Below are 16,298 nucleotides of genomic sequence, written 5' to 3' on the forward strand. Positions count from 1 at the left end.
GATTAGGGTTCTTGGCATTGGGGCCAATCTTTTAATCCAAATGGATTGCTTAGCTCCAGAGAAGATAAGGAATTCGTGGTTACATCTCTCAAGAGATACATGCTCTTGTTACCAACCTTTGGTTGACTTTGGTTGACCATAGGTTGACTTGCTTAATTTAATTAGGCCGAGCCATAAAATGGAGCACCAACCAACTGAGAGTGCTCAAAATCTGATGAGGATTCACTCAATGTCCTTGAGAAATTAAATTGGGAATTTCTCCAAGGGTCGTCACGAAAAGTTGAAAATTGGAACGATATTTGGGTCGTTATAAAACCTTCCCCACCTAAATTAAAGCTCGCCCTCGAGCTTGCCAAGGGTTTGTCTTTAGCATACTCATTGGGTTCCAAAAATTTCATCTTACTTAAACCAATTTAGATAAAGAAATCTTGGCTTGCTGAATTTTGACAGACGGTCCGCAAATTTTGGCAGACACTTCGGTGGAACATTGGATTACATTCTCTGTAACCGCTGGGTCCACTGACTGACGGACCCTCCGCCGCTTGTGGCAGACTCTCCGTCGGAAGTCGACCTATATATATGGCCCAACAGCCCCTGGATATGTCCTTTTCTTTTCTCCCACCACTGGTCCCCCACGCACACGAGCCCACGCCGTCGGCCACGCCACAGCGCCAACTTTTGGATGCTTCTTCGTCAATTACTGCGGTCACGTGCCCATCCACTTGCTTCTCCAAGATGTGGGGCGGAAAGTAAGCATTGATCCCCCCATGTTAGTTTATTTTCCATGGTTGGAAAGCTAGGGTTTCTTCGATCTACTCAACGGCTAAGTTTCTTTCAAATCCATCTTGAGGATCTTGTAGAGCATGTTTAGAAATACCTTTGTGCAACTTTTGGTATACTGAAATTGGTTGAATCAAAAGTCATGGGAGATTGAGTTCTAGGGCAGTTATTGTACACTGTTTCATCACTGTCGACTTGGTGACAGACTGTCCGTCATTCCTGGCAGAATGTACGTACCTTTATAATTTGACGGACGGTCCGCAGACCTTGGCGGACGCTCCGTCATGCTGAATTGACTCTAACTAGCTTGTCTCCCTTCTTCATCTCCAGCAGCTGAAGTGCCCGAGCTCACCTTGGTAGGAAACATAGACTTTCGCCGAACCAGAGATAGAGGGTGTTTTCTTCAACTTTAGAGGATTCAACACCTCCTGTTCTTCTTTCATTGATCTCAGTTTCGCCCCTTTATTCGAGACCTCTTTCTTCCTCTAGGTTGGGCCATCACTCCCTATCCCGCTACCACTTCCTCAGCTCCCTGACCCTCCACTCCCTTCCTCAAAGGATGAACTCCTCCACGGAAGATAGTACCTCTATCCCACTGGCCTCACCCCCCACATCCTCGGTTATCTTCTTATCTGGGATAAACCACAACGCCCTACTAAACTATTGCACCCCCCTCCCCTAGTTGCGATCAGTATGACCAATGATCCCGCAAGTGTAGCAAAAATCAGGGAAGTACTCGTAGATCAGAAGGCGCCATTTCATCCTCTCTTGATCCCCATCCCCTAGATCCAGAATGACGGCCCTCATTGGTAGCTTGCGGACATCTAGTTTCACCTTCATGCGCAGGTATTGCCCAATTGCCATCTCATTCTCATCAGCATCCACCGTCAAGACTTCACTGATCATTTCACCAATGGTCTCGCCTGACGATTTATTTATGTTCTCGCCTGGCGATTTGTTTATGAGTCCCAGAGGCATCTTAGTGATCCTCACCTAGATCGAAATAGAGGTGAACTCGATCCCATCGATCGTTTTGGCTCCCACCAAATTCCGCCATAATCACCAAATCCTTGTCGAACATGCAGGACCATCTTCCAGCGCCCTTCTCTTGTCGGCCCCTAGAAGAATGTGACGAGAAAACGATTCTCCCCCAGATCCTATTCCTTGCACTCAATCCCCTTCGTAGGCACTAGACCCAGCCAAGCGAGAGTTCCAGGGATTGGCTTCTCTGCCATGACCTTCCCCACGCCTGAGGATCTTCCCGCTTGCCGATCAAAGTTTGTGCACCTCCCAGCTTGATGCTTTTCTTATCAGTCTCCGATAAATTCATCCTCCCCAGCAAGTCCGACACCTTGTCCGCCCTCTCGTCCATGATCTCCTCCCAACTGCCTCTGAACTCCTTCCTCACAGCGATGCCCCAGGGTAGAGCGGACTGGAGTCCCGCCCTAAACCCCAAGACGATGGAGGCGGCTATGTACCTAGGTTAGCAGAAGGAGGTTTGGGCTCCGTAACAGAGAGATTAACGTGGACACGAACGATGAATTGGGCGTGGACTCTAATCCACATTTTGAGTTGGCATCTGAACCGGACTGGGAGAGAAAGGGGAACCCTAAATCGCCTCACGAGTAACTTTACTGGAGGAGTCACCCTTAGGCACCGAGACTCCATGATTTATTAGATGTCTTGCCTCCTAGGAGGTATGTTTTGCTTGGGAGTATCGTAGCATAAGTGTTCGGTTGATTTAATTTGACATAACATGAGAGCCGAACACTCATGATAGAGCGGATAGAATGCCGGCCGGTTTAGTCCCAACTTAATAACGAACAAAAGAAAGGAAGAAATGGTCACTTTATTTATTCATCCATCCAATCCAGTCATGCAGCTCGACCCATGCATCCCACACACACACACTATTTTAGCGATGGTGGCGGTTGAGGCCCGTCGTTGCAGCAATTGCACATAAGCGCCTCGCACTTACCATGGGCCCAGCCATGACTCATGCAACAGCGGTCGCAAGCACCTGAATGAAAGCACTTATAGCTACACTTTGTGATATCCATGCACAAAGCTTCATCGCTCACCTCCTTGTTCCTAGGCGCCTCTGAAACATAACCTGGCCATCCAGAATCCAGATGTTAGGAAACCATTTTAATTTTGCAGACCTCCATCGTTCCCTTATTTTTTTCTAGACATGGTTGCTGTATCACCGATCGAGCACACCTAGAAATCGACTCGACTTGTAGAGGTGAATGTGAATGGTGGTATCGACCGCACCTATAAACATCTAGTTTCAAGAACGGTTTGGTACGGTGTCACCAATAGACCCTAGAAATGCTATTTAATTTGTTCTTAGAGATGGTTGGCGTTTCCGGACGTCTCTAAAAATAAAGGTCAATTGTCGCTAAAGAACGATTTTTAGAGATGGCTGGTAATTTTAAAAATAGGTGCCAAAAAAAAGTTACAACTTTTTCATGTGATGTTGGATAAAAAAAAACTTTATATCAAAATCTACTTGTCAAACGAGAACTTCAATCATTTAATGGCACAAATATAAGATTTAAATTTCAGATTTTTTTATTCATATTTTCAAACGACCCCAGAAGAAGGCACGTCATGGATCAAAAAAAAAAGTTATAGTACCTGAAATATTATTTTAAACTTTGTAGTTAAAACATCTTACATTTTAGATCATTTAGGGACCGAAATATTAAATACAACATTTATAAAAAATCAACAAAAAAAGGATAGCATGCACCTAGCCAAATGGTTGTGTGATGTGATGGTAAGAAAGGATCGTGTGAGACGAGAGGCTATGGATTTGAATCCTTGACACACGCTTGAAAATCGCATGAATTGTGAGCTAGCTAGTGGGTTTCTTCTAGGATTATTAAGAAAATATTGCTTTATTAGACCCATTTTGAAAAAAAAAATAGAAAAATAATTTCTAGATGCAGACCACATTAGTGATTCCCTAGAAATCGATTTCTAGGTGGTGTTTCCTAACACCCGTAGAAATCCATATCTAGAGACGGTTGCATAGTTGTCCGTAGAAATCCATGATTTCTAAAGACCATTGTGTAAAATTGCCTAAAAGAATCAAATTTAATCATATATATGGTGTTAGTCGCGGGTTGGTGTTGTGATAACCAACAAGACTTACGGGAGGCAACGAGGATGCTACTCAGCATCAGCATAACAATCAAAGGGAAAATTAGCATCTTCTGCATCTTCATTGTTATATTGTTCCTCGTCATCGCTATTGTACTAGCAACTGGGATGGATATAGATGTGTCAAAGCAAGTGAGCTGGATATCTATCATATACATCCATCTTCTGCACCTATTTATACATATCATAAGTGTGTTGGTCGCAAGTATAGTTAAAAATGTTGGAATATGCTTGTAAATAAGCTCTGTAATTGCTATAATTACTAGCTTAACATCTTCTTTATTTTTGGCATGTACTTCAATTTCATTCCCTGCATTCTAAGTTATAATAAGTCATTGTAGTTTTTCAGATACATAGTTTTTGTTATGCATCTAGACATAGTATAAGTCTAGTTGCATAACAAAAGCAATGTACCTAAAATCCACGATGACTTATAATTTGGAACAGAAGAAGTATTTATTATCATCTAATTTAGAATGATGTAAAAGTACCATAGCTTTAGAAAGTTATTATGTCGTGGCAAACAGATGCCTCTGCCGAATGGAATTCATAATAAAGGTCATCTAAACTTACCTCATTTTGAATGAGATGCAGAGAAGGATGGAAATGTTGATATATGCTTGTAAATAAGCTATCTGTAATTGTCACTCCCTCTGTCCTATAATATAGTACATTCTAGAAATTTTAAAGCAAATTAAGGAAGAATATAAAAGACACATGTACCCTTATTTTATTTCCTAATGATTCCTAATAAAGGTCATCTAAACTTAACTTGTTTTGCATGACATGCAGAGGATGGTAGTACAAAAAAAAACTACAGTGATAATGAAATGAAATATATTGGTTGCTGCTATGTTTTCTTAACTGCTTCTTCACATTGGACTGCTCGTAAAATAAGTCAAGTCTGCAACTTTCTTCAGATCCCTCAGATTTATTTCCATGTCTAGCTCTCTTCTATTTTTCATTATCAAACAAACGAATACATGAGCGTATAATTAAACAAGCATTGATGGTGCCATTATTCAATATGCAAGACTAAAAAACATGCACAAACAGAAACAGCCTCCATATATATTTCGTGTTCAGATGAAACTTTACATTGAGCTGTCCAGCCTGACCGGTCTGGAGCAACGAAACAAGATCCTACGTCAAATCACATGACGGCAACCCCCCCTAACTCACATCCACTGCATTCAGGTAATAAAATAAACATGGTCTCCAACAAGTATGGACTTAAACAGCTGCGTGATCATGGTGAGGTTTCAGGTCCATCTCCACCTGGTGAATTGTCCACTGCATGCCCTCCAGTTTCTGAAGTTCAACCAGGGTTAGCAATGATAACATGGAACACATGTTAAACTAATGGCAACGACACTGAGACAGATTACCTTTACAATTTCATGGTACTGCCTTGCAATCACGTCGAAATGTGGATCTACACCCTGATACTCACGCAACCGCGAAACCTAACACAAGAACAAACATCAGAGCAAACAGTTAACTGAAGGGAAGTGAACACTGGGTTTCATGATTTCTTTTCAGATGGAATATTCACTGAGATGGCAGTATGGCACCCATTCTTTCTCCAAACATGTAGTTAAAAGTGAAAAATACAGAATACCATATGCCCGGTTATTGTTATGTAACGGCATAAACTCGACGTTAGGTTAAATTGCCTACTGCAACAGGTTAATATTAAAATCATAGGTTGTCAGAACCCAAAACATATTTGCACATTTAACCTTCCTAAGCTGGACGTTGCTTAGTCATGAATGATTAATTATAACTTGATGATGTCAACTACTTCATACAACCTCAAGGTATCAGTTAGTTTGTTTTTTCACTAAAAAGTACTAGCTGCTAGGCATTGGTTCTTATGATTTGTACAGTTCTACACTTCTACTCTTTGTGAGCTGTAGCCACAATTTTGAGAGCTTTTTCTTGGCTGTTTATAGAACCAAACATTAGAAATATTACGAGAAGCAAAATCATGTATCTTACCGCTTCATTATAGGAATTGGATGCTTCTTTTGTGGACTCTACAAGATACTTCCTGCAAAAGCAGTTAATATGTTACAAGAAGGTCCTTCGCTGAAAACAAAAGGCACTCAACAAACCAAATCCATCTTAGGAATAACAAGTGCCACCCATATAACTCAAAAAGTACATCCACTAAAAGATCGATTGCCTTTCTATACCTGATCCTGTGAAGTGCTGGTACTGTGTCCTTTGTGTAAGTGTCACGCAATAGATGATGCTCTAGATAGCTGGAATCAAAGTATATAAAAAAAAGTATATTTAACCTAATCTTTGAATCCCTTAGCATTTGGAATCCAAAATATATATATAGAGAGAGAGAAGGGAGGATCGGCTATATGAGTATAGAGTAACATCTGTTGTACACTTATAATATGGTCACTGATGCGGGTGCCGACCTTAGTTTAGCATTCATTGTCCGACACCTTTTGATAAGCCAGGTCTTCTTCAGATCATCCTGTTAGACAATAAGAGACATGTTAAGCACTTCGACTAGCAATACTAACAATATGAAAAAGGTGACATGTTTACTTTAAAGAAGTTGAACCAAAGAACGGAATATGAGAATGCTTACAAATTGGTGCTGATGCTCCAATTTCTTGTCTTTAACAAACTGTATAAGCACAGCAAGAATTTGCTCCAAGACCTTTGGAATTTTCAGAACCATAACTAATTGGTTAGAAGTATGAGAAAGAATTTGTGCTCAGGTAAAGTGGGTGCACCTCTGAAAAATTAAGCATTACCAAAGACATACAAACATACATTATAATGTTCAGCAAATTTTCTGTCCATTGAAGCAAGGTCCTCCAGTAGATGTGCCTCTTCCTTTTCTATCTCTTCGATGATTAACTTTACCCTGTCAAACGGGAAGTAAAAATCATGAGAAATACTTACCAGGGACGCTTGTCCAACTTCATCCTATCACAAGCACCACAGTAGTTTCCAATTCCAAACAAGATGGAAAATTGGGCACTCATGCCAAGTTAAGTTAGCTATGTAAATGGATGGGATTGCAGCAAAGAAGGGATGGTAAGATGGTATTAATACTGAATATGTAATTGGTACAGTCTGATTTAAAATGTAAGATAAGAAAGTCCACCTTTCTGGAAGCCTAGCACTTGAAATTTGACTGATGGATGACGAATCTGCAGCAAAGATGTTAAGGTAAGACAGAATAATAACCAGAACCAGAATTTGGACTGTTCTCTCTCACTCTCTTTTCTATTCTTCCACTAGTTTCAGTAACTGACCCCTTTCGTCCATAGCAAATAGATCAGCCAAAGCATCACACTTGGCTTCTAACCGGGCTTCGATCTCCCTAGCCAAAGTTCTCTGATAATCAACCATGTCCTGTAATCGACACAAAAGCAGATGCTTTCAAAGTTCAGGTGAAGATTTTTTATATTCTTTCACTCATTGACAAAAAGGGTAAAACACATCATAGTCTAATAATTGGTTAGAAAATAGTTTTGCACTTCTCAAGGTACATATCAGAATTACGTTCATCAAATCAAACAAGTAACAAGGTATGAATTGACCATTTAGGCAAAAAAAAAATGTTCTTACCACAGACATGGCTGGCTGCTCTTGTTGCACTTGGTAGAGATAATCAGACGTGATCCCAAGAAAACGGTCAGGAACACCACCAACTCCAGGTTCAACTGCGTCTGAACTACCGCTTCCGTGCGCAGCAGGAACAGTCACCGCACTAGCAGTGCTGCTATAATTGTTGTAACTTGTCGAGATTAAACTTGAGCTGGGTGTCGCGCTTGTGAGGGTGCTATCAAATGAACTCCTTGAAAAGGTGCTCAGCTTTTCGATCTCCAGCTCATGGACCTCCCCGTCCTGAGAGAGCAGTGGGAGCCTCAGCCTCTGCGCTGCCTCTGCCACGGCCAACCGGTGCTCCAAAGACTCGTACACCTGGATCAGAGGTTCAGAACCGACAGAGTAAGCTCAGTGACTGAATCAGAGTGTCATTTTTGCTGGAATATTTCTCGATTACGGTGCTAAGTCAATTGAACCAACAGTGAGGAATTCTTCCACTGTCTATTAATCGGTTATTACTGCCCACCCAGATCACATCTGAAGATGTATTTGCACTAGTCAATGAAAAAAAATCCAAAGACTGGTACACCTGGATCAGAGGTTCAGAACTGACAGAGTAAGCTCGGAGACTGAGTGTCATTTTTGCTGGCCAATTTCTCGATTACGGTGCTAAATAACGGAACCAGCAATGAGGAATTCCATTGACCGACAATGAGGAATATCCACAGTCTATTATTCAGCTAGTACTGCCCCCACCCAACTCACATTTGAAGATGTATGTACTTGCACCAGTGAATGAAAAATGAGGAGTTGTCAGAGAGAAGCAGCAGAACCTGCGGGGAGCAGTTGAGCTTCTTGCCGGCACCGGCGCCGCCAGCCGCATGGTACTCCTCCACCATGGCCACCGCCTCCGCGTACACCGCCTACGTCATAGCATAGCGCCACCAGATCTGATGACAGCCCGACGAGCAAAACCTAGAATGCAGATCCGACGAGGCGGGCCGGGGGTGAGGGTGACTCACCAGTGCCTCGAGGTAGAGCGCGCGCTCCGCCGCGACCTCCTCGCGCGCCTGCGCCGGCACAGGGTTCAGGTGAGCAGCTGTCAGGGGAGGAGCGTGGCGGGCGGGCGACGTGCGTACCTGGAGGAGGTCGGAGTGCGCGGAGTTGGAGAGGAGGGACGCGTCCGGGGCGAGGTGGTGGCGCTGGAGCTGCTCCACCAGGTGCGCCACCTCCGGCGGCGGCGGCGGGAGGGACGCTGCTGCGGCCTTCGACATCATCGCGGGCGGCGCCGGCGGAGGCCACTCACGTGGTTTGTTTGAATTGGGTGGGGCTCGTGAGGTGGTGGTAGGTTGGTGGCCGTTGGATCGGCGAATGGACGGGTCAGATCGCGGCCGGCTGATTACAATTACAATACTGTACAAGACAAGAGAAGCTTGAAAAGCCGGCTGTCACAGAAGAAGCGGTCGTAGACGTCACTGTCACGGAAAATGAAATCTTCCGTTTCCGTTTTCATCCGAACAAATGGTTGGAAACTCTTCAGGTGACTTTCTGTGGTTACACTTCTAGAAGTGTATAAAAAGGCCAGATCATGGTGCTGTGTGTGAAATCGAAGAGAAGACGTTGTGACAGCCGAACCATATGTGTCAAATGGCTCGTTCGCTGGTGGGTTTCTGGGCTAATAAGTCTGATTGTTGCTGATTTGTTGTGAGAGAAAAATACTGTTGGCTGTCTGATAAGCCCGAAAGTGAAAATCGGATGTTGCAGTTGTATTGAACCGAGCTCAACCAAAAAAAAGAAATCAATCACGAACGGAGCACGTCTGGCCGAGAGCAAAGAACTGACATGTGGACAAAGATATATTGTTTTGCTCGTTTGTAGGGTGGATGCCGAGCCCCACCAACCAATGCTTGCAGTATGCGCACCGAACCTTACACGCCTCAGATTCTACTCGCTCGGTTCGATGTTTCACACTGGAGTTGCCCTAAGTTTCATGGTGTCTAGCTAGCCACAACAGCGATATCTGCGAAGACGAGAAACCCATGGGAATTTTGCCTCAAAAGCTGACGATGATATTCATGAAAAATATGCGCTTCTGAATTCTTATGATGAATACAGGTGTGGTGATTAACGAAAACTTGTTATACAAGAGTTTTGTTTCCTTCTTTAACTCTAAGCTAGGGAGGTTCAGGTAGTTGCCACCAGTTCAGGACGCACCACTGTAAAGTTGCAACCAGTCACATATTTTTCTCTTACTTATGATAATATGATATAGGTCTCGTGCTTGTTCCATGGGTGGTTTACTTTGCTATAACATATAGCACGATATCAAATTACACAAAGCACGTTGTTGATGAACACCAAAAGAAACTTAAAACAAAATGGGACGAGAAGAAAGTAGGAAAAGGTATATCACATCTACCGGGGGGTTTTCTTGTAAAATCTAACACCTACCAAACCAATCTCGCACCAAATAGGATGAAAACGTAATCGGCGCATCAAACAATTGCTTTCAAAGTGAAGAAATGCTTCATTAGACTTACTCTGAGACGGGATATGATGGCACCATTGAAGGGCGAGGTTTCTCTGCAATCTAGTTACAATAACTGTATCACTCTGAGTTATTGTTTAGCACGGCTCCTCGCCGAGCTGCTCCTCCATCAGATCCAGAGTCGAAGCCGAAGCCAAAGACACAGGTGTCAAATTCATAGCTTCTCCTCCGCACAATAAAAATGACTCCAGTTTTTCTTTCGCAGCTAAAAAACGGTTTCCTTTCAACGAACTTTTTGGTTCTCTCAACTCTTCGGTTGCAATTCAGAGGCAGGCAAAGGCAGTATAACCGTTTTCAACAACTTTGCACAAATCCTAGATCATACCACAGTGGACAAACGCCATGTTCGTTTGGGCTTATTTTGCTGATAAGTCATAACTGAAAGTACTGTTGGCTGATTTGGTGTGACAGAAAAATATTATTCGTTGACTGAAAAAGTACGGCTTATAAGTCAAACAAGCCCAAACAATCCGGACGAAAAAAAGGCAATGGAAAAGGAACTCGATCTTGTGCGAGCAAGATCACTGTCAAGATAACGATAACGATACCATCATCATCAATTCATCATCGAAGGAAGGCGAGACGAAACACGGCAGTGTGCGTGCATGATATGATAAAAACGCACTACTAATTTACAAATCCTTAGCGGCTTTCGTTGGTTCCACGTCACCAAAGACGAATGGATCAATAATCATGCTGTTCTACACTTCTATGGCGCGCGCGCACTGACACACTGCGTGCGTTATCACAACATCCAATGCTGCCGGAGCTGGAGGCGGGTGAGCAAGCGAGTGAGTAGGACTTAGTCATCACCATCAAGCATCAAGCCAAGCGCGTCAGCTCCTCGATTACGCTGCGCCTACGCGTCGTCTCTCTGCTCTGCTCTGCTCCAGTCGATATCCCATCGGAACTATCTCTCCGCGCCCAATTCTTTCTGAGCCCCCACCCCAGGTCGGCCCTCGAAGGAGGCGGCGCGGCGAGCGATGGAAGGCACCGTGCTGTGCGCGGCGAACCACGCGCCGCTGACGCCCATCAGCTTCCTGGAGCGCACCGCGCTCGTCTACCCCGACCGCCCCGCCGTCGTCGCCGCGGGCCACGCCGCCGCGCCGCCGCCGCCGCGCACCTGGCGGGAGACCCGGGACCGCTGCCTCCGCCTCGCCGCCGCGCTCGCGGGGCTCGGCGTCGCGCGCCGCGACGTGGTGAGTCCCTCTCTCTCCAGCCGTTTGTGCCTTCCTCTCCTCTGCTCTCTTCTTCTTCTTCTTCCGTGCCACGGAGCGGTAGATTGATTCGCCCATTATTTACCTACCGCCGTCCAAGCATTCACTTTTACTGCTGTTGCTGTTCTTGGTTGAAAAAGGCTCCGTTTTAATTCCGTTTCTCGATGCGAGTAGGTAGATAGTGTTCTTGCCCGAATTCATCAAATCTTGAACGGCTTGAATTTGCTTGCGAATTGTGCTCGGACCGAATATCGTTTCATCAGTAAGAAGCTGCTACGAGTAGGTTCAGCAATCCAAAATTGAATTGGCCGATCCTCAATCGCAGCTGCCGTTGCTGCCCCGTGCAGGTTGCGGTGTTCGCGCAGAACATCCCGGCCTTCTGCGAGCTCCACTTCGGCATCCCCATGGCCGGCGCCGTCATTTGCGCTCTCAACTCGCGCCTCGACGCCGGCATGGCCTCCGTGCTGCTGCAGCACTCGGAGGCCAAGGTCGTCTTCGTGGACGCCGCGCTGCTCGGCGTCGCCCGAGAAGCGCTCCGCCTCATCTCCCAGCAGGCCGGAGCAAGCAGGGTGCCCACCGTGGTGCTAATCAACGAGGTCCTCGACGAGCCGCCACCGCCATCGACAACGACAGACTTTCCCGGAGGCGATCGGTGCTACGAGTACGAGGCGCTCCTGACCAGCGGCGGCGTCGGCGCCGGGTCGTCGGAGTTCACGATCCGGTGGCCGGGCGACGAGAATGAGCCGATCGCGCTCAACTACACGTCGGGGACGACGTCGCGGCCCAAGGGCGTGGTGTACACGCACCGCGGCGCGTACCTGAACACGCTGGCGTCGGTGCTCCTCAACGACATGACGGCGCTGCCGGTGTACCTGTGGACGGTGCCCATGTTCCACTGCAACGGGTGGTGCCTGGTGTGGGGCGTGGCGGCGCAGGGCGGCACCAACGTGTGCCTGCGCAAGGTCACCTCCGCCGCCATCTTCGCCGCCGTGGCGGCGCACGGCGTGACGCACATGGGCGGCGCGCCCACGGTGCTGAGCATGGTGGTGAACGCCACGGCGGAGGAGCGGCGGCCGCTGAGTTTGACACCCGGCGGGAGGAGAGGGAGGCCGGTGACGGTGATGACGGGCGGCGCGCCGCCGCCGCCGCAGGTGCTGTTCCGGATGGAGGAGCTGGGGTTCCTGGTGATCCACTCGTACGGGCTGACGGAGACGTACGGTCCCGCCACGGTGTGCACGTGGCGGCCGGAGTGGGACGCGCTACCAGCGGCGGAGCGCGCGGCGATCAAGTCCCGGCAGGGGCTCCACCACCTGGGGCTAGAGGTGGACGTGAAGGACCCAGCGACGATGACGAGCGTCCCCGCCGACGGGCGCACCATGGGGGAGGTGATGTTCCGGGGCAACACGGTGATGAGCGGGTACTACAAGGACGCGGCGGCGACGGCGGAGGCCATGTCCGGCGGGTGGCTGCGGTCAGGGGACCTGGCGGTGCGGCACGCCGACGATGGGTACGTGAAGATCCTGGACCGGTCCAAGGACATCATCATCTCGGGCGGGGAGAACATCAGCACCATCGACGTGGAGGCGGCGCTGTTCGCGCACCCGGCCGTGGCGGAGGCCGCCGTCGTGGGCCGCCCCGACGAGTACTGGGGCGAGACGCCGTGCGCGTTCGTCACGCTCAAGGAGGGTGCGTCGGGGGAGGGCGTGGGCGCGGAGGAGGTCATGGCGTTCTGCCGCGCGCGGCTGCCGCGCTACATGGCGCCACGGACAGTGGTGTTCGTGGCTGAGCTGCCCAAGACGGCGACGGGCAAGGTGCAGAAGTTCGCGCTACGGGAGCTGGCCAAGGCCATGGGCAGCATCTCCAGCTCCATCTCCAGTTCCAAGAAGCCAGGAGGATCAGGGACGAGGAGCAAGCTCTGAACTCGCGTGTCACTGCCATCGCCATTGATGGCAACATGGGTTCTAGCCGATCCGTCCTGGTCCAGTGGTCCTGCATGTGAATGTGCAAGGGAAAGAGAATCATCCAATGATCCTGATTCATTATTTCAGTAATAATTTACAGTAATAACCTTCAATTATGTAAATAAAAAAAATGGAGGTGCATCTGGAAAACTATGGACTCGTTGGCGTGTTTAGTTAGTGAGTCTGTCTATAAACAACCGAGTGTTTCTCCCCTCTCCCACACTCTTCTTCCCCACACGCTCGTCTCCCTGTGCCCGCGCCGAGCTCTCTGGCGGCGGACATGGCGGATCGGCCGGGCCGCCTCCTCCTGCTCCTCCTCCTTGCGGATCCGGTCGTCTGCGCCCTCCTCCGCAGCTCCCTCCCTCGTCGTCGAGCACCCCACCCTTCTCCCCCTCGTCGCCCCCGCCGCCAACCACCGCCCCACCACGGGGCCTAGGGTTCGCCGGAGCTACGACGCGCTAGGGTTGCGGCCCTAGGGCGCCGGAGCTTTGGCAAACCCTAGCGTCCGCGGCGGCCACCTCCTTTCCCTCCCCCCCTCCCCCCCACACACACACTCCGCCATCTTCTCAAACTATGTCGAGCCTCCCCCGCCCCGACCTGGCTCGGCCGCCGCTACCACCGTCAGCTCCCCTAAACCGCCTGGGCACCATCCTCACCGTCAAGCCTACCTACCTCCCCCGACCGGCCCCTTCTATACCCGCTAGAGTTGGAGAAGAAATAGGGGGGAGAGCTCGCCGGAACCCTAACCGCCGCACCAGAGCTGGGGAAGAAGCCGACGGGCGCGGGTGTGGGGGAGGAAGAAGAAGGCAGCAGCGGCGGGGGGAGATCCGGCCATTTGCGCCCCTCCTCCGCCCTCAGATCCAGCGGCTGCAAAATGACGTGTGAAATCCATATAGAACACTCGGTTGTTTAGCATTCATGTTAGTTTAATTGTGTTTGTTTGTTTGTTTCATTGTTTGTGTGCGTGTGTCCGATTATGACTTCGCCGTGGTGCTTGCAGTAGTAAAAGAGAAACAACAGAACGGCGTTGGCAAGTTGGCTGGCACGGACCTAATAACCCAACTACCCAAGAATATACCACGTGCTCACTCCATTTCTTCACCACTTCCTGTACAGCACTTCGATCCAGTCTCCTCCTAAGCTTTGTAATTTCTCGATGGAAAAAATCTACTTAACCCTCCACCTATCATACTTGGTCTACTTCACCCCCCAACTATGAAACCGTCTGTTTTACCCCCCTGAACTATCTAAAACCGTCTGTTTTACCCCCTGGGCGCTTTTCAGCGGCGGTTTTGCTACACTAACAGCTACAGTACCCGAAGTTTTGGATTTTCTTTTTTTATTTATTTTTGGTGAATTTTTGAAAAATTATAGTAAATCATAGAAAAATCATAAAATAAAAAATCTAATTTTATTGGACTCCACATGAGTAGATCTACATAGTGAATATATAATACGGTATACTTTAGTACAAAATTTTTACTGTAGCCTTAGATTAATTGGAAAATCTAATTTTGTCTGTAATTAATTGGAATAATTCATAGCTGCACCTTCTATGGTCCAATTGTGGTGAAATTTTTATGGTATGCTAATTATTGTATGCTTGAACTATAGTAAAAATTTTGTACTCATTGGACTATGTATAACTTAGTTATAAATAAATTCTAATTAATTACAGACAAAATTGGATTTTTCAATTAATCTAAAGCTACAAAAAAAAATTTGTACTAAAGCATACCGTATTATATATTCACTATGTAGATCTACTCATGTGGAGTCCAATAAAATTAGATTTTTCATTTTATGATTTTTCTATGATTTACTATGATTTTTCAAAAATTCACCGAAAATAAATAAAAAAGAGAAATTCAAAAACGTGGGCACTGTAGCAACCCGTCGTTACTGTAGCAAAACCGCCGCTGAAAAACCGCCCAGGGGGTAAAACAGACGGTTTCATAGTTGGGGGGTGAAGTAGACCAAGTATGATAGGTGGGGGTTAAGTAGACTTTTTCCATTTCTCGATCGATGGAGCTTAGCTCCCGGGCGCGCTTATTTTTCAGTCACAGATCGAGAGCATTTATGGCCGGTGGCTATTTTCTATCAGGCTTAGCATTTAGTGGTCCTGTTCGCTTGTCTTATAATCCGTACTTTTCACAACAAATCAATCGAAACAGTATTTTGATTTGTTTTTTCAGCGAAGCGAACGGACCGGTGTATCTTTATTTGACTTAGATCTCTTCAGACCAGTGCTCTTTGGGAATTCCCTTTGTCTTCACACATTTCGTGTCTTGGATCTGCACCATTGGATGTGCATGGTGATGAGTGCACCGCAGATAAGGAACAAATAGTATTGTCTCTCTCCCCCGGTGCAGCCATCCCTATGCATTTCCAATGATAACGGAATAAGAACGCATACCTGTGGTGCTTCTTGTAACAGTAAAAGACAAACAACCGAGAATGGGTTGGCAATGGCATGGACCTAGTAACCCAAGACAATGTGCTCGCTCTATTTCTTCGATTCAATCTCCCAGCGCTTAGTTTAACATTGGTTTACTTCGATCTCTTTAAATTTGGTGTTCTTTAAGAGTTCCTTTTGTTCAGCGACAGGCTATAACTTTGTAGTAATGGATGGTTGAGTACAAAACACTCGTAGAGATCGGAATAAGATTTTCCTTTGTCTAAAAATATTTGTTGCTAGGTTCAAGTTCATCCAAACGAAAATTTTGTTTTGGGAGGTGGAGGGGGCATGACAGGGAAGTGTTCGTTCCCGACCATGGGCGGGAGGGAGAGAAGACAAGGTTGAGATTCCTAGTATTGCTTTGAAATCGCGATCAATCTTGGGTGACGACGAGTGGGCTTGTGGGGGACGGTTGGTCCTTACAATGGGCGCATTTGGATGTCAGCCATGGTGTGGTGGCGACTCACTTGTAACGATAGAAATGGCCGCCTCGGGGTCTGTTCGGCTGGTATTAAAGCCGGCTGAAACTATTTTGTTATGAGAAAAAATAGTATAGATTCTAGCTGAGGACAGTCCCAATGAAA

General features: G+C 47.0%; 2 protein-coding genes across 2 annotated transcripts; one reads left to right on the plus strand and one right to left on the minus strand.

The window, feature by feature from the left end:
- Positions 1-4,930: 4,930 nt before the first annotated feature.
- On the minus strand, positions 4,931-8,850 carry LOC136462482 (AUGMIN subunit 4-like). The gene is made up of 13 exons (XM_066461576.1): positions 8,670-8,850; positions 8,553-8,600; positions 8,364-8,453; positions 7,552-7,905; positions 7,236-7,335; positions 7,085-7,130; positions 6,748-6,841; positions 6,560-6,631; positions 6,384-6,442; positions 6,147-6,215; positions 5,950-6,001; positions 5,337-5,414; positions 4,931-5,259 (listed from the first exon to the last, which is right to left on the minus strand). Exons 1-13 carry the CDS (start codon positions 8,805-8,807, stop codon positions 5,182-5,184), a joined length of 1,278 nt encoding a protein of 425 aa, XP_066317673.1. The 5' UTR covers positions 8,808-8,850; the 3' UTR covers positions 4,931-5,181.
- A 1,940-nt stretch (positions 8,851-10,790) lies between these two features.
- On the plus strand, positions 10,791-13,487 carry LOC136462483 (butanoate--CoA ligase AAE1-like). Its single transcript, XM_066461577.1, has 2 exons — positions 10,791-11,277; positions 11,643-13,487. Exons 1-2 carry the CDS (start codon positions 11,062-11,064, stop codon positions 13,212-13,214), a joined length of 1,788 nt encoding a protein of 595 aa, XP_066317674.1. The 5' UTR covers positions 10,791-11,061; the 3' UTR covers positions 13,215-13,487.
- Positions 13,488-16,298: the final 2,811 nt, after the last annotated feature.

This window comes from Miscanthus floridulus, chromosome 7 (assembly GCF_019320115.1).
Source record: "Miscanthus floridulus cultivar M001 chromosome 7, ASM1932011v1, whole genome shotgun sequence".
Lineage (NCBI taxonomy): Eukaryota > Viridiplantae > Streptophyta > Magnoliopsida > Poales > Poaceae > Miscanthus > Miscanthus floridulus.